At 52.2% G+C, this 25357-nt stretch overlaps 2 protein-coding genes across 2 annotated transcripts in view; both read right to left on the minus strand.

Moving 5' to 3' along the window:
- Window positions 1-5001, minus strand: part of PLCG2 (phospholipase C gamma 2) — a 186399-nt gene extending 181398 nt beyond the window's left edge. Inside the window, exon 1 of the mRNA XM_023528590.1 lies at window positions 4969-5001. Coding sequence (XP_023384358.1) covers window positions 4969-4977 — 9 coding nt within the window. The 5' untranslated portion in view covers window positions 4978-5001. The remainder of the gene's footprint in view (window positions 1-4968) is intronic.
- Window positions 5002-12432: 7431 nt separating this feature from the next.
- Window positions 12433-25357, minus strand: part of CMIP (c-Maf inducing protein) — a 259420-nt gene continuing 246495 nt past the window's right edge. Inside the window, exons 14-21 of the mRNA XM_023528591.1 lie at window positions 24894-24923; window positions 23010-23126; window positions 21286-21426; window positions 20486-20533; window positions 19204-19350; window positions 18312-18417; window positions 16854-16924; window positions 12433-14341 (exon numbers count right to left, since the gene is read on the minus strand). Coding sequence (XP_023384359.1) covers window positions 14288-14341; window positions 16854-16924; window positions 18312-18417; window positions 19204-19350; window positions 20486-20533; window positions 21286-21426; window positions 23010-23126; window positions 24894-24923 — 714 coding nt within the window. The 3' untranslated portion in view covers window positions 12433-14287. The remainder of the gene's footprint in view (window positions 14342-16853; window positions 16925-18311; window positions 18418-19203; window positions 19351-20485; window positions 20534-21285; window positions 21427-23009; window positions 23127-24893; window positions 24924-25357) is intronic.

Genomic DNA, 25357 nt, shown 5'->3' on the forward strand with positions numbered 1-25357 from the left:
TTGCCCCCCACACCTTCCCAACACTCGCTCTTGCCTCCTCCAATGAGGTAGGCTCACCGAGGCTAAGGCAATCTTTTGGAAGATAAATCAGATCGCACCACTCAGTCACTAAACGTTCCATGGCTCCCCACTGCCCTCAGGAACTCACCTAGACTGTGCCAATGACAGCTGACCTGTCCAGACTCATCTTATTTTACTTGCCACCCATTCACTCCCCCTAGCTCCACTGGGCCCCGCTCCTGGAATGTGCCTCGCTCCCTCCAGCCTCCTGGGCTTTGGCCGAGCAGGTGCCTCTGCCCGGACTGCTCTGTCTTCTGCTCTTTGCCAGGCTGACTGCCACCCATCTTGTCACTGAGCCCCATCAGGAGAAAGAGCTGGCTGGGTTTTTTTTAAATGGAGAGAACGTAATGTAAAGAACTGTTGACCGGGTATTGAGAACCAAAAAGATGACATGCAGACAGTAAGGTATCAGGACTTAATAATGACACAGTGCAGCCACCACCCCCAGGGCTCAAGGAACAAAGGAAGCAGGCAGATTATGAAAGGCTAGGAGCTTGGGAGCCCCGCTTGGCCTCTGAAGAGGGGCTGGTCAGCTTGGAAACATCACCTTCTGGGAGAGGTGGCCTTGATCCGGGTAACACCCCTGCCAGAGCACCTGTCCCTTTCCTTTAGGAGGCTGTCCACGGGCAGCATCATGGTGTTTGTTCGTGTTGGTGTCTGACTGACCTCAGGCTGCCCTCCTTTCCCGGAGAGCAGTAATCATGCCACGTTGAATATCACTGTGCTAAGTGCCACTGTTGACAGAATCATTTCTTCCTGCACTGGCTGGACTGGGACTCTGCCAAGCTATATAAAATCTCCTTGATCTTGAACCAGGGCTAAAGCCACGCTAAGCTCCTGGGGCACAGGACTCAAAGTGGTGCTCGCTCCCAGGCTGTGTAGGTCTGGGGTCAACCCCTGACCGCGAGTGCCACTCTAAATGCTGCACCCTGGGCCCCTCATTGCCTCACCTTGAACACTGGGCCCTGCTTTGAACACTGCCCGGCATATAGTAGGTGCTCAGTAAATATGTGAATGACTGAGTGCCAGACTCAGAGATACCAGCCCACTTCAAATAATGAATGCTCTAGGTCATAGTTTGACTGAGAAGGGCTATACTGCTTTAAAAATCTTTCCCTGATGGTAAATTTTATGTTGTGTTTTTTACAATTAAAAAAAAATTTCAATGAAAAAAAAAAAAGGCCCCCTGCAGGTCATAAGCCACTCAGTGCTGTGGGAAACGCCTCTCCTTTAGAGCCAGACTGCCTGAGTTCGAATTAAAGTGATTCCACTTCCTGGCTGTGTGGCCTTGGCCAAGTCACCTTCCTCTCGGAGCTGCAGTTTCCACACCTATAAAATACAACTAAAATAAGAGCAAAACCTCAGCACAGTACCCGGCCCACGGTGGGTATTTTTCACAAGTTTGTGTCCCCTTGATCACAGGTCAAACGCAGAGGACCCCCTCATGCTCTATGGAGCCAAGAGGGTGTACGATCAGAACTCTATTCAAACTTCCTTAAGCAAAATGGGAGATCTGTTGTCTTACATGTTAAGAATCTCAGGGAGGGAATGGCTTTGGGTTAGGCTGGGTCCAAGGGTTCAAATCAACAAGACCTTTATCAGGTTGGTCTCGTTCATCACCCAGTGACCGGCAAAGGTGACAGGGTGCAGTGATTGGCCTCTCCTGATTCACACGCCCCCTTAACGGAGGGTGGGGTTGGTGGCTGTGATTGACAGTTTCACTGAACCAGCTCCTCAAGGGAGGGGGGTTGATGTCACCAGAGAAAGGAGGAAAATAAGATAAATTGTAAACCCTACTACCTGCCACACGCTGTCCTAGGCACTCATACTTGTTAAATCATTGAATCCTTCTAACAACCCTAAAGGCGGGTATAGTTTTCATCACTCCCCTTTTACAGATGAAGAAACTCGCGGTGAGGGGTGGGATCAGCATTCAGCCCCAGACAGTCTGGCGCCAAGTCCAAGAGCTTCACCACGTCCTCATGTCACCTCTCCCTACCAAACAGAAGCACGAGAAGGATGTCGCAGGGGCAGCCCCAGAAGAGGGGGCTCCAGTGTTCCCCTGGAGTATATAAGCAGATAGGGACCACGAGCGGTCCAGCCTCATGGTGAGGCTGCCTTGAGTGCCTCTGTGTCTGGAAAATGCTGAGGGCTCCCAGAGAACTTTCCAGAAATTGAGGACACTCCCAGACTCCACCCGAGGGGCAAAAGCCCTGGCCTGAAGAGTCAGACACCAGTTTTGCCACTGCCACAAGTCGGCTGTGTGACTCAGGGTCAGTCACTGTCCCTCTCTGGGCCTGTTTCCTTCTCTTACAAATGAGAAAGTTGGGCCAAATCCCCATCACTCGGGGCCTGGGTTCTCCCTGGGGAAAAGCTGGGGGCGAACTGCTTCAACTTGTGGTCAGCCACAAACTGCTCTGTCCCCAACAGCCCCAGGTGCTAGGAAAACAAGGTGGCCCCCTCCCCCCACCTTGGCCCTCAGCACATCGCTGAGAAGGCCCAACTGTGAACCCAGCTTCCTCCCTGATAGCTGCCCCCAGTCCACCGCCGGGCCTGTCCCCAGATAGAACCCGGGGAGGTGCCCACCCCTGCTGCAACATCCCCATCAGGCATCTTAGCCTCCTCAACAGGTATTGGAACTCATTGGGGCAGGGGCTCTCAGCCAGGGGGATTTTGTCCCCCGGGTAGGGTTTCTGAATTTAGCAAATAAAAATGCAATCTCTGGGACATAATTATACTAACAAGTTGTGAGTTGCATACCTGAAATGCACATTTAACAAGGAAACATGTTGACAACCTGACACTCAGGGGACCTCTGTCCATACCTGGAGACATTTTTGATGGTCACAACGGGGGGTTTCTACTGAGTGAGTTGAGACCAGGGACACAGCTAGTGAGTTGAGACCAAGGACACAGCTCAACACCCTACAATGACAACGTACAGGACGGCTCCACCACAAAGAATGATCCAGCCCCGAATGTCAACAGTGCCTGAAGGTGAGAAACCCTGCCCTAGGTCCTTCCTATACTGACACGCACACTCACCTGCAACCTCAGGGACTGTCAGAGGAAGCGGTGGTTATCCTTATGAAAGCCAGGGAAACTGAGGCAAAGGTAAACTAGCTTGTTCCAGGTCACACAGCTGTCAAGAAGCAGAGTCTTCCACCTGTCTGTGCCTTCTCCTCTCTAATAAACTCATCTGTTTTTCTAGACATGGAACCATGCAAAGTTATCCAGGAAGTACACTGGGAGAGGGGGGACAGGTGGAATCTTGCAGGGTCCCCATATCCTTGGGGAACTGCTTCCTCCCTATGTGCAGGCAAGACGGTACTGGAGAGGGAGGATCCCAGGCGTTGCTACCAGGGCTGTTGTCAGTTGTGCCACCAGGGGGCAGCAGAGACTTTGAAATGAGTCTGCACGCAGGAGCCTCCTGGGTCCACCCCCAGAGATTCTGAATGGGGTAGGCACCAGGCATTGGTATTTTTTTTTAACAGCTCTCATGTGATTCTAATGTGCAGCCAGGACGGAGAACCACCAGTCTAAGGTTTCGGTTTTCATCCCTGACTGCACATCAGAATCACCTGGGAAAAAAATACCTATGTGAAAACAACCTAAATGTCCATCGACGAATAAAGGAATAAACAAAATACGGCATATACAGACAATAGAATATTACTTGGCATAAGAATGAAATTCTGACACATGCTACAACATGAATGAACATTGAATGTCACTGCGCTGAGTAAAATAAGCCAGTCACAAAAGGACAAATACTGTATGTATGATTTCACTTATGTGACGTACCCAGAGTAGTCAAATTCAGAGACAGAAAGTAGAATAGAGATTACCAGGGGCTGGAGAGGGAGGAATGGGAAGTTATTGTTTCGTGGGTTGAGTTTCAGTTTCGAATGGTGAAAAAGATCTGGAGGTGATGGTTGTACCATAATGTACTTAATGACACTGAACTGTATACTCAAGAATGGCTAAAATGGTAAATTTTATATTTTACCACAATAAAAACAATGTAGTGAAAACACAAATGCTGGATTTTAGGATTAAAGTTCAAGATCATCCCACAAAACAAAACAAAAACCCCATAAATATCCAAAGGTTTCCCCACAACAATTAAATAACACTAGGGGTTGAGCCCTTTGGCATTGACATCTTCTAACAGTGTCCCAGATGAATTTAACATGCAGTCATGAGAGAGAGTCCCTGGTCTAAGATAATTCTAAGATTGCAGCATCAAGAAGTATGGTATGCCATCCATTTCTTTATTGCGATGGTGTTTAAATTTGTCCACGAATTCTCTGATGCTCTTTCTTCAAGAGGTGGAGCGTAATTCTCCTCCGCCTGAGAGCTGAACTTTGTGACTTCCTTCTAACAAATGAGGAGGTGGGGGAGGGGAGGAGCAGAAGTGACAGTGATGGAGAAACTGAAGCCTCCTGCCAACAGCTGTGAGAGGGAGCCATCATGGAAGGGGGGCCCCGGCCCCAGCCGACATCTGATTGCAATTAAATGAGAGGGACCCTAAACCAGAAACTACCTGGCTAAGAGTCACTCCCAAATTCCTGTCCCACAGAAATGGTAAGATAATGCTTGTCGCTTTAAGCCACTAAATTTTGGGGTGATTTGTTACGCAGAAACAGATAATGAATACATCCATTTACAAGTCATTGAACCATCCACTCCTGTACATACCGACCCATTCATCTACTCATCCACTCACCCACCTGTGGTTCATTTACCTACACATCTAGCCATTGACCCACCCACCCAGCCAGCCACCCACCCCAGAACACAGGGACTAGCACAGAGTAGATTCATATAAGTATTTGTCAAAGGAACGAACAAACATTTCTAAACATCTCCTCTATGTTATTGGCTGAGACAGGCCAGGGGACTTACCGAGAACATGGCCCCTGGATCGCTGTGGGATGGGACTGGTGTCTGGCCCCGCTGGACAAGCCTGAACAGCCCAGGAACACGCTCTGACCCAAGGACTGTTGGCTATCCCCACAGCAACGTCCCCACCTGAGCCCACCCAATCTCATTTCTTTCTGCTGAGAACCATGCCCATCCCTCCCCACAAGGCCCTCTGGCCTGCCAGATAGAAAACACCTGGTTCTGTCTCTCCATCTGCCTCCACCCTCCTACCCCCAGGCCCGGGGGAGAATGCTAAAGCTGCTGGCTATGACTCAGGAGTGCTGGGCTGTCAGCCAGGGGAAAGAAAGACTGGGGGACAGCAGAGGCCTCGCTGTCTCTTCTCCCAGAACATTACAGAGGCCCGGGCCCTCGCCAGCCCACATGTATCCAGCCTACTCCCTATTCATCCCTTCGGGTTTACCTTATGTGCTCAGGCCTCAGCTTTCTTATCTGTACAATGGGAATAACAAGGGTATTTGGAGGCGAGATGACTCTCAGAAAAGGGCAGGCGGCAGCGAATACTGCAGTGTGCCTGTTGAGCCACTATGAAAAGAGCAGAGTGACAGTAAAACCAAAGTCCTCCCAGGATCCAGCAGGACCAGAGGTGACTGGCCCTCTCCTGTCCTCTCTCCTTTGCTCACTCATCTGTGAGAGCTGCAGAGTCTTCTCCAGTTCCTCTAACATTCCATACACACTCCAACCTCAGGGCCTTTGCACTGGCTGCTTTGCACTGGCTGTTCCCTCTGCCTGGAATGCTCTTCCCCCAAATACCCGCATGGCTCCTCCCTCCTTCAGGTCTCGGTTCATATGTCACCTTCTCAGTGAGGCCCAGAAGGTGACATATGAACCCCCTTTCTTCACTGTCTCCATCCATCTTTCGTATTCAGAGTTTTAGTCTTGTTTATTCACTGCTGGATCCCTACACCTACCAGAGCGACCAGCACATAGTAGTTTTACAAGATGGATGGACGGGTGGAGGAATGGATGATGATGGATGGCGATAGATGATGGCTGGGTAGATAAATAAATGGTTAAAGGAAGAAGATATAGAACAGGACTTCTCCAGTGGTCTTGAAGTCAGCCTCTAGGTATGTGAGTTCCCCACATTCTAGAGAAAGCCAGAAAATTGGGTACCAGCCTCCAGGGCTTATTAAAAAGTGGCTGCAAAGGTTCTGCTCTCCTCACATATCATCCCAGTGCCAACAAAAGACGGGAGTGGGGTGAGTGGGGAGAGAAGAGGGGAAACTCCCCTCCCCGGGGCCCAAGTTCACCACTGTCCTGCACCCACCCCCGGGGAAGGGACTAGTCTCACACAGCAGGGAAGAGAGAACTGGCGGGAGGTGCTGGGAGCGGCCACACGGCATGTCAGGGTGGTGGGAGCTTCTGGGCGTCACGTGAACACCGGCCGGAAGCAGGGCCCAAGACAGCTTCCCTGTGCCCACCCAGAGGCCCTGGCCTCAGCGGGATGCAGTGCGAGGTGGGAAATGAGCCACAAGGGGAGGGAGTTGCGATGGGGGAACATGCTGTGGGGATCCTGACCTCTTCCCCTACCCCACAGGGTCCCCCAGAAGTACACACGTGGGCTACTATTTGAACATGCCCATGGACCCATGGCCAGAGGAGCAGCAATGACCAGACAAGGACAAGGACGACGCCAGCCAAGGACCAAACACATGTCACTTTCCACCTTCAACCCATCCCCTCCCACCACGGGAAGAAGAAGGGACTCCTAAAAGAGGCTCAAAATGAACCTGAAATTGGACGAGAGGCTGAAGTTTTAGATTAGCCTGGACATTTTGCTACTGCAGGTGTCTTTCAGAAAGCGGGAAGAAAGATTTCGAAGATCAAGGTTTAGAGACAAAGAGAACACTGTTTCATGCCGGTGCTCCACGGAGGCCTGCGGGCCGCGGGCCAGCTCCGCGTTAGGTTGCCCCTTTCCCGTGCTGGGTCGCGGAGGATTACCTGAGCTTTGGCAAAGCTTTTGAGACACCGCCTGGCACCAGGAGGGCCTCAGTAAATGCTCATTGAATGAAGGGGCATTGGAAGTAAAACAATGGAGCAAGGAGTGTGGGGTGGGAGGGCTCCGTTAGAGGGAGCCTGCGCGCCTTGGTCTGTTATTGCCGGGGAGGACCATGGGAGGATGCCTGGGCTGTTTTATGCCAAGGATCTCCCAGACTGCAAGAAAGGAACTGCGCCTGGGCAACCGGGGGCCGGCTGAGGGCTGTGGGGAGCCCCTCCCGGTCTTGGTACCCTGCCCTGTCCCTGGGCCGGGTTCTGGGGCAGAGCTGCAGGCCTGCAGGACCTAGGTCAATGCCTTCTGCTTCCCTCTGCCGTGCAAAGCCTTCCCAGCCCGGGGGTCTCCTGCAGCTGCAACGCGTGCAGAGGGAAGCCAGGGTCTCCACGGCAACACTGACGTCATAGACCTGGGGTCCTGAACGCTGCCTCGTGCCTCCCGCCCCCACCCGCCGGCCCGGCGCAGCCCCAGCCGGGATCTGCAGCAGCTGGGACATCAGAGGCGTAGGAGCTGCGACCCCGGCTTCTGATCTGACCTGGCCTCCAAGGGCAGCTAGGTGTGAGCCAGGCCAGCCAGGTTTCACGGGCTTGCCACTTCCAGATTCTCGCTTCCTTCTGCCCCTTAGTGCTCAAATTGCTCTCAGCTGGCTGCTAGCTAAACAGACCTTTCTTCCTGTTTTATTAACAGGAAGCCCCCTCCCAGGGAGAATGCACGTTTTAATAGGAAAGTGGGAGGTGATGTGCCGCCCCTTTCCCTCCTCCCAGCCTGTCTCCCTCCGGTCCATTCCACAACAAAGCCAGATTATTTAAACAACTCCCAAATTATCATAGGGCCCCTCCCCCACCCCTCCGCCTCCGCCTCTTAACGGCTTCCCACTGCCCTCGGACAAAGACCTCCGGGGCCTCGCCTCGCTCTCCTGGTGCTTATCCCCCCATGCTTCCTCCTCCTCCCTTCTAGTAGTCCCTTCCACCTCAGAGTCAGGCACTGCCTCAGAGCATCCGCACCTGCTCTTCCCGCTGCCTGGAGGGCTGTTGCCGCCCCCACCCGCCCTGGGGGCTGCTCGCTTCCGGCTCCTTCTGGGCGGCTGCAATGCTGCCCACTCTTGGAGGCGCACACTCCACCCTGCACTTCCTTTTAGCTCTCTCCAGCGTTGTCGTGACAAACGGCATGTGGGATTATTTGTCTAATGGATTCCTTCTCCCTCAGACTGTATGCGGCAGAGGATGGCGTTTGTTTTATTCACTCGAGTCTCCAGTAAGTGCTCAATACGTTTCTTAAAAAACAGCCTTATTGAGATATAGTTCACATGCCCCACAGTTCATTCGAGTGTACAATTCCGTGGTTTTTAGTATTATTTACAGAGTTGTACAGACAGACACCAATTTTAGGACACTTCCATTCACTGCAAAAAGAAACCAATGCCCTTTGGGTATCTCCTCCGTGTTTCCCCAGCCCCTCAGCCCTGAGCTACCACTGATAGACTTTGTCTCCACAGAGCTCCCTATCATACGCTGGCATTATAAAATATGTGGAGTTTTGTAACTAGCTTCTTTCACTTAGCACGGTGTTTTCAAGGTTCAGCGCAATGCATTTTTGTTCAGTGAATAAATGAGTGGGTGAATTAATGAAAGGCTACGGGAAGCAAAGGAAGGCGCTGTTCTGGTGGATGATGGGAAGGATGACAGACCCTGGGACCATTACAGAATCCACGGCGAATGAGACAGAGCTCTGAATAAGCCTGCAGCCTGGTGGCCTCTGGTACAGTTGATCATCTTCAGCTCAAAGTCGAGAATCCAGTCTCGCTGCCCAATCCCCAATGTTAGGTGTACGTGATGCCCAGCCCACTGCCCTCATCAGCAGAGCTGTTTTCCTTTCTTTGCATCAGTTTTTCATTCATTCATTCATTCATTCATATTCCACAGAAATGCAGTTATGATCTATAAGCCTTTCTCTTGTAAATAATACTTAAAAAAATAAAATAAAATAGATGTTTGCTTTCTGGTGGGACTGGGGGCTAGACTCCTTAGCCTGGAAGCTCTGCCAGAGTCTCCCCAGGGGGTCAGGCCAGAGAGCCTTTCCTGCTCGGGGTCTTTCACAGTAGGCTCCGAGGTGGCCTCTCAACGCGTGCCGTCTAAGTAAAGCCATTTTATCGGTGTCTCAATGTTGTTTCAAGTCTTGTCACCTTGCTGCTCCCCACTTCCTACCATGACGCCACAGCCCCAGCTCCAGGTTTATAGAAATTCTAGAACTGTGCTGCCCCTCAGAGTGCGTGCTACTGGTCACATGGGGCTGCTCCTGAGCACTTGAGATGTAACTAGTCCCAAATGAGATAGACGGGAAGTACAAAATACACATCAAGTTTCAAAGGCTTCATAAGAAAAAAAAAAAAGGGTATAAAATATCTCAATGATTTTTGTATTGATTACATATTGAAATGATATTGAGGTATTTCTTCTTTTTAAGAGATGGCTAGTACATTTTACATTATACATGTGGCTTACATTCTACTTCTATGAGACAGCACTGGTCTCGAACAGCCACCCATCCGGGGACAGACCCTCCAACCCCAAGCCCACGATGGACACTGCTAGAACTCCAGGAGCTTAAGATGCATTACTGCTATCCACGAAGAAGCTCACGAGAGAATCACAGCCCCACCTCCCAGCCCAGCAAATCCCCTGTAGCAGGGCCGGGGGTGGGTGCGGTGGGCAGCAAGCAGCTGTTGCGAGGGGTATCCTGTGCCCCAAAGCAGCTGAGATTCCAGCAGCCCGTTTCCTGAGCCTCCTTCCCCCACTGAATCCAGCAGCCCCTTCTCCCTGGCAAATCAGAGAGGAGAAACAAGCCCCGTGTCTCAGAGGAACAGCTCGTTGTTCCTACCGTAACATTCAGAAGCCAAGAAGTCTGCTGCCAGGAGCTTGGTGGAGAACCCTCCAGACCATCCTCAGCCTCCTGCTTCTGTGGAAATGACCAAAAGTGCTTCGGGGAAGGTTTCATTTCTGGAGGTGGATCCGAAGGTCAGGTTTCAACACACTGATAAGTTGCTTGGGGACCAGGTGGATTTCATTTCCCTGACAAATCCGAGAGGCTGGCCCAGGCTTGCCTCACTCAGCATTGGAACGAGAACAAGAGGGAAGGCTAACACTGAGGCTTTCCAAGCCCTATCCAAATCTGGTTAGAGTACACTGAAAAATAAAGCAAAGTCATATATTCTACCATGTACAGCTGTGCAGGTTGTACACTGCACAAGGGTGACACTTTTAAGGGAGTTTGTATATTTATTATACAACCTTGTATATTTATTATGTCAACTGTCCAGCAGATGGCAGTATAGTGTTTTGAGTAGGGGACACAGAAAAACACCAAGAGGCTTCCTAGGAATGGACAAGGACGGCCCTGATGGACATCATGGTGGCACTGGCACCACGCATCTTCCCAGGCCCAGACGCAGCAGGGGAGCAGCAGCTAAGTTTTTTAAAAATCGAGGCAAAATTAATGTAACATAAAAAAAAAAACAGCTTAAAGTGGCATTTAGAACACTTACAATGTGCAATCACCACCTCCATCTAGTTCCCAAATTTTTTCTTCATCCTAAAAGCAAACCCCTCTCATTTAGCGGTTACTCCCTGGCTTGTTAAACACCAATCCACTTAATGTATAGATTTGCCTATTCTGGACATTTTGGATAAATGGAATCATACAATACATGTTCTTCTGTGATTGGATTGTTTCACTTACCATATTTTAAAGGTTCATTCGTGTTGGAACATGTTTCAGGACTTCGTTCCTTTTTGTGGATGGATAACAGTCCATTGTCTATACGTACCATCATTTGGCCATTCATCCATTGGTGGATATTTGAGTTGTTTCCGTATGATTGCACATTTAAAAAGTTGATTCGTAACATACAGTAAATTACACAGATCTTAAGTGTGGAGCTATGAGTGTTTAGACATCCACATACCCACAGGTCAAGATGTAGAGCATTTTCATCATCCTAGCTTTCCTCCTACCTTTGCAGTCAATAACAAGCCCCCCCACCCCCCACCTTGCAGAGATAACCACTAATGTGACCTCTTTAATCACAGATGACTTTGTGCCTGTTCATGAACTTTATATAAATGAAATCATACAGCAAATACTCATTTGTTTCTGGCTCCTTTCACGTAACATAATGTCTAACCAGTTAATTCATGTCATTGTGTTTATTAGTTGGCTCTTTTTCTCTATTTCTACAGGATACCGTCATATGAATGTCACTGTGTATGTGTTTGTTCTCCTGCTGATGGAGACACTTGCGTTGTTCCACTGTATGACTATCCTAGTTTATTTATTCATCCTCTAGTTAGTGGACTTTGGGGTTGTTTCCACTTTTTGGCTACTATGAATAATGCTGCTATAAACATTCTTGTGTCTTTTGGTGGACGTGTGAGCTCAGCTCTTTTGGACATATACCCAGAGTGGATACCCAGGGTCACAGGGTGGGCAGATGTTTTAGCTTTAGTAGATACTTTCTAAAGCAGTCGAACCAATTTCTGCTCCCAGCAGGGATGCATGAGAGTTTCTGTAAGCTGCCACCCCCACCTCTAAAAACAGGTGCAAGTTTATTCCTGGGCCCCCAGCTCAGCCGGGAGGTATCTCTGTCGCTAAGGTCAGGGCAGGAATACCTGGTGACCTTGAGGTCATTGGGTTTTCCCAGCCTGTCATGGAAGGGCTCCCCCTCCAAGCTACCCCTCTATCTTCTAGCATGATTAGTCACTGTCTTAAGTTTGGGTTTCCCCAGAAGCAGGCTCTGAGATAAATATTCCATCACAAGTACCTTATGTGGAAGTCGTCGCAGAAAACTCGAACGGGACCGTAGAAAAGTGAGGTGGGTAAGGGCAGGAATCCTAACCAGGGAGCCCTGGGGGCAGCTGGAGATTAGGCCCAGGGAAGGGCTCCAGGAGCCAGAGAACTCAGCCTCAGAGCCCCATAAACCAGCCTGCAACTCCTAGGAAATGCAGATTCTCAGGCCCACCCAGACCCGAGGAATCAGGATCTGCATTTTCCAGAGATCCTGAGGTAGAGAGAAGGAAGATTCATCTAAGGAGCTCTGGACTAGAGCTTCTGTGAGGCCCTGCTTCACAGCAGTCTGGATCGACTGCAGGAGTTCTCCCCTGGGGGTGACTTTGTCCCCTGGGGACGCTGGGCAACGTCTGAAGACATTTCTGTTGGTTATAACTGGGGGACGGGTGACACGGCCAGGGGTGCTGCTCAACATGCTACAGTGCATGTGACGGCCCCACCACAAAGGAAGTCCTGGCCCCAAACATCAACAGTGCCGAGGATGAGAAGCCCTGGCCACTCAAAAGGTGAACCCCCAACTCTCGGCCTATGTCTTGCCCCGCCCCATCCCCTCACAAGGCCCCCTGGAAGCCATACAGAAAGGCCAGATGTCAATGAGTCACTTACAGTTTATTTTTGCCTGAAAGTATTTCACATCTCTGAACACAGCTACGTGACAGTAGTATAACCATCAGGAAAAGCAACAGTGCGAAGGGAAAAGGTGGCATGTCTTGGTTCATCTTTTTTTTTTTTTAATTTTTTTTTTTTTTTTTTTGCTTCTGCTTCTTCCCGCACCAGAGTGCTGTAAAGTATGGGACCGGAGGGGAGAGAATAAAACCAAACAACGGAAAACAACAACAACAACAAAAACAAAACACAAAATGGAACACTCACACACACACGAAATAAAACCTGGCACGTAAAATGAATTAAGACTGAAACCCAATTTCTTTTTTTTTCCTTTTTTAAAAAAATGAGGGCATAGTCGGGGGGTAATAAAGTCTACCTAGCAAAGTATAAAACGACAAAAGCATGGTTTCCATTGAATAAGATTAAATATATATATAAAACAATTACATTGACAGGGGGTTAGGTCTGGAGGTGCTGGAGGAGTATTTGTGCTAAACCAACAGAAAAAGGGTCTTGGGGGAGAGGGGACCCCAAGTAAACTGTAAAGGGGCTGTTCTGTACAGTGAGGGCTTATTAAGAAAAAGCCAACTGTTTATAAAAGAAATGGAGGTTGGTTTGTCATCGGGGCAGGTATGGGGACAGAAGGGGTGTCTGTGCTGCAGTGGTCACATTCATTTGGGTGGGGCGGGCAGTCAGGCTGGTGGAGGCGACGTCTCTCTCTTCTCCCAAGAGACCATGCAAGGAGGCGGCATGCATGAGGAGAGCACGGGGTGCACAGGAGGGTGGGGAGGCCACAGGTCTCAGTCAGGGACGGGGACAGCCGAGGCCACCGGAGATGGGTGCTCTCCGGGGCAGGGAGGGGAGGGCGGGGGGCGGACAGGTTAGCTAGCCCCCCCTCCAAATGTGTAAAAGGGGCAGAGAGAAAGCTGGGGCCTCAGAGGAGCAAGACTACAATGTGGGGACCCCGCTTCTCCTCCCCCAGCCTGACCCCTGCCCCAGGAGGAAGCTGGAGACATCTGGGAAATGCACAGTGGCAGGTGGGCGGACAGACAGGTGGGAGGAGAGAGCGTTAGCGTACAGAATCCATTAAGAAAAAGCAATTTTCCAAGGAGATTCTTTTTTTTTTTTGTCTGTTTCCTTTAAAAAAATACTACTACTACTACCACTACCCCGACAGCCGACTGGTTTATACAGTACTACACGCCAGGGGCGGGCGGGAGGGAGGGCGGGAGGGCGGGTCAACGACTTCATAAATAAGAGGCAGGTCCCAGACCCGCAATTTGTCAACATTTCTTAAATAGGCGCATTATTTAAATCTTATGTACAACAAGAATCACTTTGCATAGCAATGGCGAGGACACAGGATGGGTGCAATGATGGCTCTGGGCCTTCTTGTCCCAATGGCAGGGCGATTCTCAGCAGGAGCTTCTGAGGAAGAAAGCATCCTTCTAGGCCCTGAGGCCCATCGGGGTCATGTGATGGTGGCATCGGAGTTGACTTTTCCCACATGGCATTAAACACAAAGGCAAAGAAAATCCACAAAGGGTCCCCCCACCCGCCCCCTCCCCGACCCGCTGATGCTCCTCTGGTCGCTACAAAGTCCGTTTTAGATCAGGTCAAGGTTCCAATTATGAAGCTAAGAGAATTAGGTGGGGGCTGGGCGTGCTTACGGATCCCCTTCCCACCCCCTCCCCTGGCGCCCTCTGCCCCCAGAAAGACTCCCCCATCTATCTCACGGCCAGGACTCTGGGGTGAGACCCCAGGACTGGCAGCTCTACGGCTATTAGTCAAGAGTTGTATGTTGCGGTTACAAACTCCTTCCTGCCAAGTGGAGCTTCACCAGGCCTCCGTGTAGCGGACGTCCACTTCCTTCAGGTTGGGAAGCTTGGCCTGCAGGGGAGCAAGAAAAATCTGGTCCCTTCCAGAACCGGGCCGTGCCCTCCCCCACCCTTCCGATCGCTGGAGCTCAGAGCTGGGTGACTTCAGAGAGAAGTTTCTGGCCCCAGAGAAAGGTGATGGCTAGTGAAAGCAGGCTGCTGGGGATTCTACATCCCCACCTGAGAGGGGCTTTGGATCACTTGCTGGCCGTGTGACCTTGGACACCTGCCCTTGAACCTCCTGGAGCCTTAGTTTCCTCATCTGTGGAAGGAATCTGAGTCCAGTCCCAGGCTCACAGGATGATGCTAGGGATCAAAGAGCAAACGCATGGCGAGCCCAGAGTGCCCTGTCCCACACAGTGTCATGCGCTCTGTGGAAGGGAACTGGTCTCGCTTTTACTCTCGCTCACATCCTCATCATTCTCGGAAACCGGGCAGGTGAATGAAGGGGGGTCACCGTAAGCTGCGGGGGGTCAGCAGAGTCCTGCCCTCTCAGGATTCCCTCACGCCAGATCCCGGATCCCTGTGACCACTAATTCCACATGCTACTCCTCAGAGCAGCTTCCTGCTCTCCATCCCTACCACCCCGACGCGCTTCCTCTTTCCGTCTCTGATAAACAGCTGGCTTTTTCCTAACTGACCTCCTGCCTTTCCTTCCCCCCTTCCCAACTTCCCTGTGCACCGGCCAGTGCAATCTTTTAACACGTGCACTCATATACGCACACGTGCACACACGCAGTTCCTCACTGCTTCTGCCCTGTGCTCACCACCCTCAATGGCTCCCCGCTGCCCAGACAGAGGTTATAAACTGAGGCCCGCAGTCACCAGTGTGGCGTTGTAAAAAACATTTAAGCCAACCTTTCAAAATTAGGAGACTGCACAAAAGAAACGAGATATTCAGGTTCTCTTGAAAAACGGGAAGATCTAGCTGGACTGGGCAGTGTACCACGTGGCCTCCCCCAAGCTGGGCACACTCCAGTCTGCCCTGAGTGCCCGCAACACAGAGGCTGGTTGTCACTGGCCAGTACCATCGAGTTGGCACTATGTATCTCCTGAATGTGTGAAAATAAAACATCAACTGAAAGTGACTTCTTCACCAGAGGTTTACTACAGCCCCTTCCCAGCTTGGTCTCAGCAGCACGGGGATCTCCGGGACTCTGAACTCAGGGACCCTGAAACAGCCCTCTCCAACTTCTGAGTGCAAGGGAATCCTTGGAGGTGGGGTTCAAATGCCCACTTGGATCCGACAGGTCTGGGGGCCCCTGGAGTCAGCATTCCTAACAAGTGCCCGAGTGAGGCTGACGGTGCTGAGAGAACCCATGCGGACCTGGCCCTGGCCCTTCCTGCACCCTCGCCACCCCTCTCTGCATGGCCTTCGGAACCCTGTGCACAGCGCTCTCTTCCAGCCTGCCTGGCAGACTCACTTCTCAAGACCTCCTTTTGTGAAGGCTCTTCTGCCCCCCTCAGCAGAGCTGGCCGTCCCTGCCCTGCTGGCTCCTGAGCCCTGTCCTGCCTCTGTTAGCTGCGCTTCCTCTTGGCTAGTGGTTGACCAGCCACACCCCAGCGTCCCCGTCCCCAGCATGAGCCGGGCACACAGTGGGTGCTCTGAAGGCATCTGGAGGCTTGCCCAGTGAGCAAGCCCTGGGCTGTGGGTCTGGCAGAGCTGGAAACGGGAGCTGACAGGGGAGGTCCTGCTGAGTACGGGCCTTGGCCAAAGGCTGCCAGGGATCCCCGCCAAGCAGCGTGCAGGGCGTGTGGGTGCTGGCTCTGGTGGCCCTGCCCACTTCCCCCCAGCTGATGAGAAGCCCAGGATAATGGGGTGGCCAGAGGCTGCTAAAGGCTCAGCTCCTCCAAACACCTCCCTCACCAAGATGTTCATTTTAACAAACAAAATGGGCCCTACCTTCTGCCACTCAGATTGTCTTTCTCCAGTTTCATCTTGCCAACCTGGCCAGGCTGCCAGTCCAGGCTCTTAGCTGTGTGACAGCGCCAGCCCTATAAACATCCTTCTTGCTTCTATTCCCCCCTCAAAAAAATCTACTTTCCACATAATAATCGGAATAAGCTTTTAAAAGCATAATTCACTACCCTGTTAGAGCCTCTGACGCTTTCTGCTGAACCTGGATGAAACCCAGAGTCCTTCCATGACCTACCAGGCCTTATCCAGTCTGCCCCAGTCTACTCTCTCACTTTCTAGTCACATTTGCTACAAAGTCAGCCCTCACAACCCTTTCTGCCTCGGGACCTTTGTACTCACACTTCCTCTTGCCCTTCGCATCCTTGGTTTATGTGGCCTCACTTGAAAGGGACTGTCCCTGATCAGCCCATGCCAAACAGGCCCTCCCTATTTCCAATCCATCGATTCCCCTTTTTCCAATCCATGGGCTTCCCCTTGTTCACTCCTTTCAACTCGCCATTCTTTTCTTCATTGGCTTATCTGCTGGCGTAACAGCCTTTCTTGTCTGAAAATAAGCTCCGTGAGAGCGAAATGCCAGGATCTAAGGGGGAATGGGGGGAGGAATTACCTTCAGATCTTCATAGGTGTCAGCCGAGAGCTTGGTGCTATTCATGTTTAAACTGCAGAGACTCTTCATGGCTGTACAAGACAGGGAGACAGACACAGTCATTAGGTCAGTAAGACCCCACAAGCGGCAGCTTGCGGGCAGGTATGGGATGGTCCAGCTGGGGGCCTGACTGCAGATGCCGAGGTCTGTGTCCAAGAGATGAGGAAGGGGAGGCAAAGCCAGGGGCCACTCCGTACAGAAAGTCTGTTTCAGGCATGTTCTGGTCTGAATTGGGCCCACGTTCTCTCGCTGCCCTCTGAGCCTCCATCCCTTCTGGTCCCCATGTCATATTCCTCCACTGCCTGGACCAGACATCCCCAGAGCTCGAGTGCCATACTCTAGACCAGTCTTGATGGAACAGGCCTGGCCCTCCCCTCAAGGGAACCCTGGAAGCTGACTCAAACCCCCTTGGCTTCTCACGGCAGGCCTCAAAACTTCAGTTTGCATCAAGAATTGCATGGCGAGCCTGTTAAATACTTGAATGTCCTGTCCCACTCCCAGAGATGCTGAGCGAGAGGCTGGAGCAGGGCCCAGGAATCTGCATTGTTATCCAGAGCCCCCACCCACTCACACTGTGTGACTCTAATGACAGTGTCATTTGAACAGATGTAGCTCCAAACCTCATCTTCTCTGCCTTCTATTAACCCTGTCACCTGCTCCAACCCCCTTTCAAGCCATTCCAAATTTGCCAATGACCTTGTAGAAGTCATGGCCACTGCCCAGCAGGCCTCCCCTTTGGCCCACTCCTACGCATCTGTCTTTCACACCCTGATCCGATCACCTCCCTGGCAAGCCTTCCTTGATTCCTCCCAGCCGAGGCACGGGGCCGCTCTTCTACACCAATGGGAAATGCAGATCCCCAGGCTCAACATCACCCAGGATTTTCATTCAGTAGATCGGGCTACAGGTTCAGGAATTGTGATTCCCACATTCTCTGAGTGAGGACTGTGTGGCTCCTTCGATTAGGGCAGTGCTTTAATGTACCAGGAATCACCCAGGCATTTTTAAAAATGCAGTTTCCGCAGATGCGGGGCAGGGCCCAAGGATCTGCATTTCTAACGAGCTCCCAAGCGACTGCTCAGGTGGTTGGGGAGCACCGTCACAATGCCCTGGAGCACTTTTCTTGAACTTGGTCCCTCAGGGGCTATGAAGGCATCAAGAGGGTATGGGCTGGGCCTTACTCATTTTTAATTTTCTCTCTAGAATTTAAGCTCTAAGAAGCCAGGAATATTTTCCCCGTTTTGTTCCTACTGTCTAGAATGGTGCCTGACACATAGTAGGTGCTCAATAAACACTTGTTCAGTGACTGAATGACTATATCCCAGCACATGGCACAGTGCATGGTGCCAAGTTGATAAATGAATAAATGAAGGAAGGAAGGAAGCCCGCATGCACCCTGGCAGCCCCTTCGGTACTCACAGCTGAGGGCCAGCAGGCCAGCATCTGTGACAGGCGTCTCGCACAGGTTCAGCACCTGGAGCATGGTGAGGTGTTCCGACAGGAGACGCAGGCCGGCGTCTCCAAACTGTGGAGAACAGAAACTCTCAGCCCTGGAGATGGACTCTGGTCCCCTAAGGCACCCCAGGAAATGGCCTCGAGGTCAGGGCAGTGGTGGAGGAAGGGGATGGGCTGCTGTCACTTCTCTCCAAGGACTCAAATGCCTCTCCTGACCTGGGCTCCAATCCAGCTTCTGCCAGGGAGACATGCGTGCCCTCCCTGCGAGTCGGTTTTGCCATCTGTCGAGGAGGGCTGAGTGGAAGCTGAGCAGGACAGTGGGTAGAGAGAGGAGGGTGGGGCTGGAAGGGAGACTGCCGGAACGCCCAGTGTCTCTTGTGCCCAGTGTGGGCAACAGTGGGGCCTACGCTTCACAGGCGTGAGTGTGACCTACGTGAGGAACAGCTCAATCAACACCGAGCACTCGTGTGCTGTGGTCATCATTATGAAGAAAAGGCCCACAGCCAGCGGCAGCTCTGCTTCCCAGCTCTGCCTCAGTGCTTCCGAGACTCTGCCTGGCACATCCCTGCCCTGGGCCTCAGCGACTCCAACTATGAAATGGGCCAATGGGCTTCATGATGTCCTACATTTCCTCTGCCCTCCAGGAAGCGGGTGCTGAGCCAGGGAGGAGGTGTAGTAATCAGGTGACTCGGACCAGGGGCTCTGGACAGAAAGGCCAGCCAGGGAGGAGGGTGCAGGGAGGGTATGGGGGCGAGGGTGCAGGGTGGGCATGGAGGAGGGTGCAAAAGGGCAGGGAGGAGGGGGCAGGAGGAGGGTGCAAGGGACACGGAGCAGGGCGCAGTTGGGCAGTATGTACCTGAGTGGACCACAGGTTCAGCTGCTTGAGAGAAGGCAGTTTGATGAGGTGCTCAGCGCAGGCACTGGTTACATTGGTGAAGGCCAAACTGAGGTTCTCCAGGTTTCCGAAGGAGCCCGAGCTCAGCAAACGAGCCAAGTCTGCGTCCTGCAAACAGACCGGCAGGCGGGGTCTCAGGGTTGCCTTGGGCTGCGGGGAGCATCCCGAGACCCTGAGCGTCCCCACCTCCTTTCCCTTGTCCCACAGAGAGCTAGTGTTGGAGGCAGCAAATCCCCAGGAGCTGAGGCGATGGCATGACTCGGTGGGCTGGGCCAAGAGGAGTGCCAGGGAGGGAGGAGCTGTCCCTGTGGGTGGCAGCGGTGAGGTGGAGGAGAAAGCCTTCAGTGCTGTGACTCATAGCCTGAGTCACCAACTAGGGTGTTCCGAGGCCACATCTCTCCCATAGGAGCATGCGTGTTTGCATGCGTGTGTGTGCGTGTGCGTGTGTAAGACACATCTCACTTTCCAGGCAGCAGCCTGTGCCCATTTCCCACATGTGAACGCTGAGGCCCCCCTCAACCCTCAGGACTGTGGAGGTAGAGACAAATATCTGAGCCCTAGACTGAGAGGTTGCTGAGGGTAACATCCATTCTTCCTTCCATCTGAGTGATAGAATTCTTGAGTTTTACCTGCCACCTGGCTCCCCTGAATTAAGGCTAATTTCTCAGCTAGGTGTGGCCATGTGCTACATGTAGACAATGGTACGTAAGTGTACGTGTCAAGTGGAACTTGCGTGAAGGTCCTTAAAGGGAAGGGGCATGTTTATCTTTGCCACTTCCGTCTCCCTGCTGGCTGGAATGGAGATGAGATGGCTGGAATTTGAGCAGCCCTTCTTTTTGACTGTGAGATGAAAGCCATGTGCCAAGGACAATGGGGCAGCAGGATACAAGGAACTAAGATCCCTTGCAAAATGGGGGTGTAAGAGGCACCAACCTTATAGGATTGTGAGAATAAATTGAACTAATAACACATAAATAAATGCTGAATGTATATTAGCTATTATCTGATAACATGCTCTACTAATATCTGATAATGTATTCACATTAGTATCAACAAATAATCTTCATGTTTGATTTCCTGCAACCCAGTTTTTCCTAGAAAATTTGGCCTGTCAAGTACTACGGGTCCCTGTTCCCCACTCCCTATCACCTTCAACAGACACTGTCTGCCTTTCCCCAGCAGAGAGGACCGACCCACCCTCTTCCCTCCACCTGGCCCTTCAGAGAGAACAAAACCAACTCACTGTGGACTTGGAGGGCAGTGTTAGCCTGGTGGGCCCGCCTTTCCTTTGCTGCAACAGAAACCAGGCTGATTACGACCCATTCTTTTCCCTGAGTTTCCTCCCTGCACCCCCACCTCTATTAACACCACTCAGTGCTGTTTTTATTTCTTGCTGATAGATGGCAATATGGTGGTTTGGTCTCAGAGGCAGACCCCGAGACAAGGTTTGAGCACAGGTGGTTTATTGAGAGGTGTTCCCAAAAATCACCAGCAGGGGAGTGGGGAAGTGATCCACGAAGGCCACAAGTGGAAAGGGGTGTTATCAATCCAGCTACCACTGAATACCTCTGGGAAATGGTGGGGGAGTCATGTCAGAGCTATCGGCACTGGAGAGTTTACACGCCCTCTCCCATTAGCCATTGCTTGAGGGCTGCCGTGAATTCTCCGCACTTCTGTGTTGCTGTGCACGCTTGTGGACAGAGAATGCCTTCTGGCCAAGAGGCGCAGGTGCTGACATTTGGAAGTTAAGCCCCCATGCACTGAAATGGGATGTGGGAGGAGTGTGGACACGGTGACTGCCACGCATGGCTCTGGGGCTGAGACAGCATAGTGTCCTGGCCAGGAACTGAATAAGGTGTGACTTTGGGCCAGTGACTTGACCTCTCTGTGACCCTCTTCCATGATATGGAAAGTGGTGGGTGCTAATCTTGACCTCTTTGGGTCTGGAGAGGGAGTCAATGAACAAGAGGCTCCCACAGGTGCAACGATCCCTGGGTCCTGCACCCCAGCTGCTCTCTCTGGCCGGCCTGACTGCGGACTCACCAGCTCCTTCAGCTCCCGCTGCCGGTCGCACAGCTGCTCGTACATGCGTTTCCCCACGCCGGTGCTCTCCAGGGTTGAGATGATCTGCAGCTGGGTGTCGTTGTTGTCGATGATGTTGTATTCCAGCATCAAGCACAGGATCTGCCAAGAGCGGCAGATGTGTCACCACCCGCCGCGACTCTAGGTGGGGCTGCTCTTTGAAGGGGCAGAAGCCCAAGGAGCCCAACCTAACGGCCCCAGAAAGGGGGTATATAGATACTTCAGTACACCTTAAGTGCCCCAAGAGTCTTAATTTGAAAATCAGTAGCCCTGCCTTTGCATTTCTGACTGTGTGACTTTGGGCAAATCACCTATCCCAGCTTCCCATCTGCATAATGGAAACATTTCCGTGCGCCCAGCTGAGCACACGGCAGACTCTTGGTAAATGCATGCAGGAATAATGTATGCCAGGCCCAAAGACGAGACATCTCTTTCTATCTCGAGTTCTTCCCCCGGTGCCGAGCACACAGCAGATGCTCAGATGTGCTCACTGAGCTGAACTGGAGCCTGGGGAACATGTGCACTGCGCTGCCTCCTGCAGGGCCTCAGGCGGCTGCACACGCACGCTCTCCTTCCCAGCCCCTCGGCGCTGATGGCCCTGTCTCCGAGATTCCCTTTCCCATGACTTCTCACTTGCCCAGGAGAGTCCGCCTTGCTAGGCCCTCACGATGCTGCACCCTGCTCACTCCCTTCCCGCCAAGTCCCCGCACAAGGCACTCAGGATGAGCACGTGGACTACACTCCAGGACCTTTGGGCACCTAGGAGGCTCTTCACACCCGAGGCCCTGCCCACCCACACCCGAGCTTCTCTGCCCTGGACTATGTTCTAGCGCCCTGGCCTCCTCCCTCTTCTTCCATAAATCCTCTTCCTGCCCTGGAGCCTTGGCAGGTACAGTCCCCACAGCCTAGAATGCTCTGCTCCGCTCCTGCCTCTGGCTAACTTCTCTTCTGTCCTCAAGTCTCACCATAACTCCTTCTTGCACAGCAAGCTCTGGTGCTTCGATGCTCTTCCTGCTGAAAGGTGAGGTCTAACTCCTGTCCCCTGACTATGGACCAGCCTCAAAGACTGATTTCTAATGGGTCAAAGTGGCAGAGATGACGCTGCCTGACTTCTGGGGCTAAGTTAGGGAAAGCGATATTGCTTCTGGGGACTTTGGGGGCCAGGTAAAGGAGCAGGGCGAGGCGATGTGAGGGACTGGGACCGGGTGTGTGCTCTTTGTGGGTGGGAACGCTCCTACTCCACACCGCTGTGTGGAGAGGCCTGGGCGCTCCCGCTGCTTCAGCCTCATCGATTGAGTCGTCAGGATGAACGTCAGTGAAGATGCGGCGATCGCCCAGTCCAGCCCCTATCGGGCTGCGAACCCATGAGAGACCCAAGTGAGAATTAGTCACCCCAAGGCCCATGAGCAAAATGAATGAGTATTTTGGCTTGAAGCCCCCACATGGGGTGGTCTGTTACACAGCAGCAGACAATGGAACAGAAACCTCCTGAGCCCTTGGACGACACAGATCATAATTGAAATCAATAAATTGTTTGACGAGGACCTTGTGCCTGCTAGGCTCAGGAGGGCTGAGACTGCACCTGCCTCGTCTGCTGCCATGACCCCAGCTTCTGTAATAGGTCTGGGCTTGGTGCTCAGTCGACAAGGACGAGGGACTGGGCGAGCCAGGGGCAGGCTTCTCACCTCCACCATGGTCTGGTTGCCCCTCAGCGCCAGGAGCATGCAAGGTCCCAGCTTGTTTTCCGCCAGGGAGAGCAGGAACTTTTTGGTCTTGTAACAGGAGCCCATGAGGATATGCACCTGTGAGGAGAGATGACACAGGTAAAGGACGGTGAGCGCTGTGGGGATGTGGCCAGTGGTGCCTGCTTCCTGTGTGCGGAAGGTTTGCAAAACCAGAAGACACTGATCAGACCCATCCCACACCCTATCTGGACATCGAGATGGGACATGATCACCAGTCCCCCTGGGGATTCAAAAGACCCCGCCCTGACATATGCTCCCACGTGCATGAATCTCGAGGACACTGTGCTAAGTAAGCCAGTGACAAAATGACATATCCTGTAAGATTCCTCTCATGTAGGAGACCTAGAGCAGTCAGATTCAGATATAGAAAGTAGAATGGCGGGTGCCAGGACTGGCTCAGAGAAAGAGTTAGGTTTTTAGTAGGGACAATTTAACTTTGGAAAGATGAGAAAGTTCTGTAGACGGAAGGTGGTGATGATTACAGAACAATGTGAATATGCTAAATGCTGCTGAACCGTGCACTTAAAACTGGTTAACATGGTAATTTCTATCTTATGTACATATTACTGTACCCCCCACCTCCCCACACAAACGCCCCCCTCTCCCCTCCCCTTGGGACTCTGCTGACATTCGGCCCTCTGGGTTCTCAGCACTGCTGAACCTGCTGGAAACTTGTGGTAGCCCCTCCTTGGGGTGCACAGGCCCAGCCTCACACAGGACAGGGAATGGTATGGGGCCCAACCCCTGCCCTCTTCCCACAGCCCTCTGTGAGCTCTAAAGGTATTCTGAGTGATCACCTGCCCCAGGAATCCAAGAATTGGCAAATTCTGCTCCATCTTGGGGGTTAGATGGGGAGCAGCCATTAAGGAAAACTGTACTTCTTCCTGATGTATCTGGAGACAGGGCCCAAGGACAGGCGTCCCCAACCAACAGGGCAGGGGGACCCCCACACCTTGTTTGCTCTCCTTCCAATTTTACACAATAGCAAATGCCTTTCCACGTTTGGAAACAGAGGCCTAATCAAGGGGACCTCTTCCTCGCTATGCATCTCCATGGAAACGATGAGTTGTTGTCCCATGGGCTGCCTGCTTCCTTCCTTCCCATGTATATTTTTTCCGCTCCATCATTAACAGCTCCGGCACACAAATGCAATCACTTAGGCTAGGAAGCTGCCAGCTCCCTGAAGTCTCTCACATAGGGGTGAGGGGACTGCTGGATGTTGCTATGGTGAAGCTATGACATCAGAGGAACCCCGGGGAGAGGAGAAAGAGGTGGTGCCGGCAGGGCCAGGGTTGGCACTTCCAAGATACACAGGGCACTCAAAAGCGACTCGTCAGGCAGCAGGCAAGGAATGGAGAGTGAGTGCGTAAGGAAAAGGACCTAAAAATAAGATCCTTTCATAAAAGGTTCCAGAGACGGCACCTGGATGTGTCGTCACAGCAGGAACATCGCCAGTAAGTTCACTGTGGAGCACTTTATGAGCTGGTCGCCACACTGAATGGCTGCCCGGCAGAGATGAGAATAACCACAGCCATCACTTCCGAGCACTGACTGTGTGCTGGGCCCTGGCCAGGGGCCTTGCATCTATTACCAGAGCAATCACCATGGTAACCCCAAGACGCTAATACTAATACTCCCTGTTTTACAGACCAGGAAACTAAAGACCAGAGAGGCAGGTTACCAGCCCAAGGTCTTCAAGCTAGCGTGTGGCAGAGCTGCGATCTGAACTAGGTCTGGCTGACACTCTTGCTTTCTCAGGCTTGGGAAAAGGCGTGATCACGGAACCAAGTTGGTTTTGTCAACAGGCAGGACAGTTGAGGTTACCGGCTGCCTGTGGATACCGGAACAGCCGTCCTGGGGGTAGGAAGTCTATGCCCTTTTCAGGAGATAGACAGTCTGCCACTGGAAAGGGGGGCTGGCTCTGGACAGCTTGGCCTGGGTCAAGGGAGGGACTAGGAGGCTGAAGGTCTGTGTGACCTCAGACAAGCCGCTGCACCTCTCTGGGCCTGTTTCAAAATGGAGAGAGTGAAGGGATAGGGTTACCATGACGATTAAGAGGTAGTACACATGAGGTGTTTGACAAAGGTGCCAGGAAGTCACCATGGGTGCAGGTATTAGTTTGGGGATCTCGCATCTCTCGTCTCCAAGGCGGGACGATTATCCTGACCCTGGCTTCTCGCTGTGAGGAAGAGGGGCGGGTGGGCCGCAGGGCCTCCCAGACTCCCCGTGCACGTTACGCGCTCAGTCCCCTGGACTTATCATTTCCACTATGTTAACTGTGAGCCTGG

The sequence above is a fragment of the Pteropus vampyrus genome, unplaced genomic scaffold (genome assembly GCF_000151845.1).
Source record: "Pteropus vampyrus isolate Shadow unplaced genomic scaffold, Pvam_2.0 Scaffold29, whole genome shotgun sequence".
Taxonomy (NCBI): domain Eukaryota; kingdom Metazoa; phylum Chordata; class Mammalia; order Chiroptera; family Pteropodidae; genus Pteropus; species Pteropus vampyrus.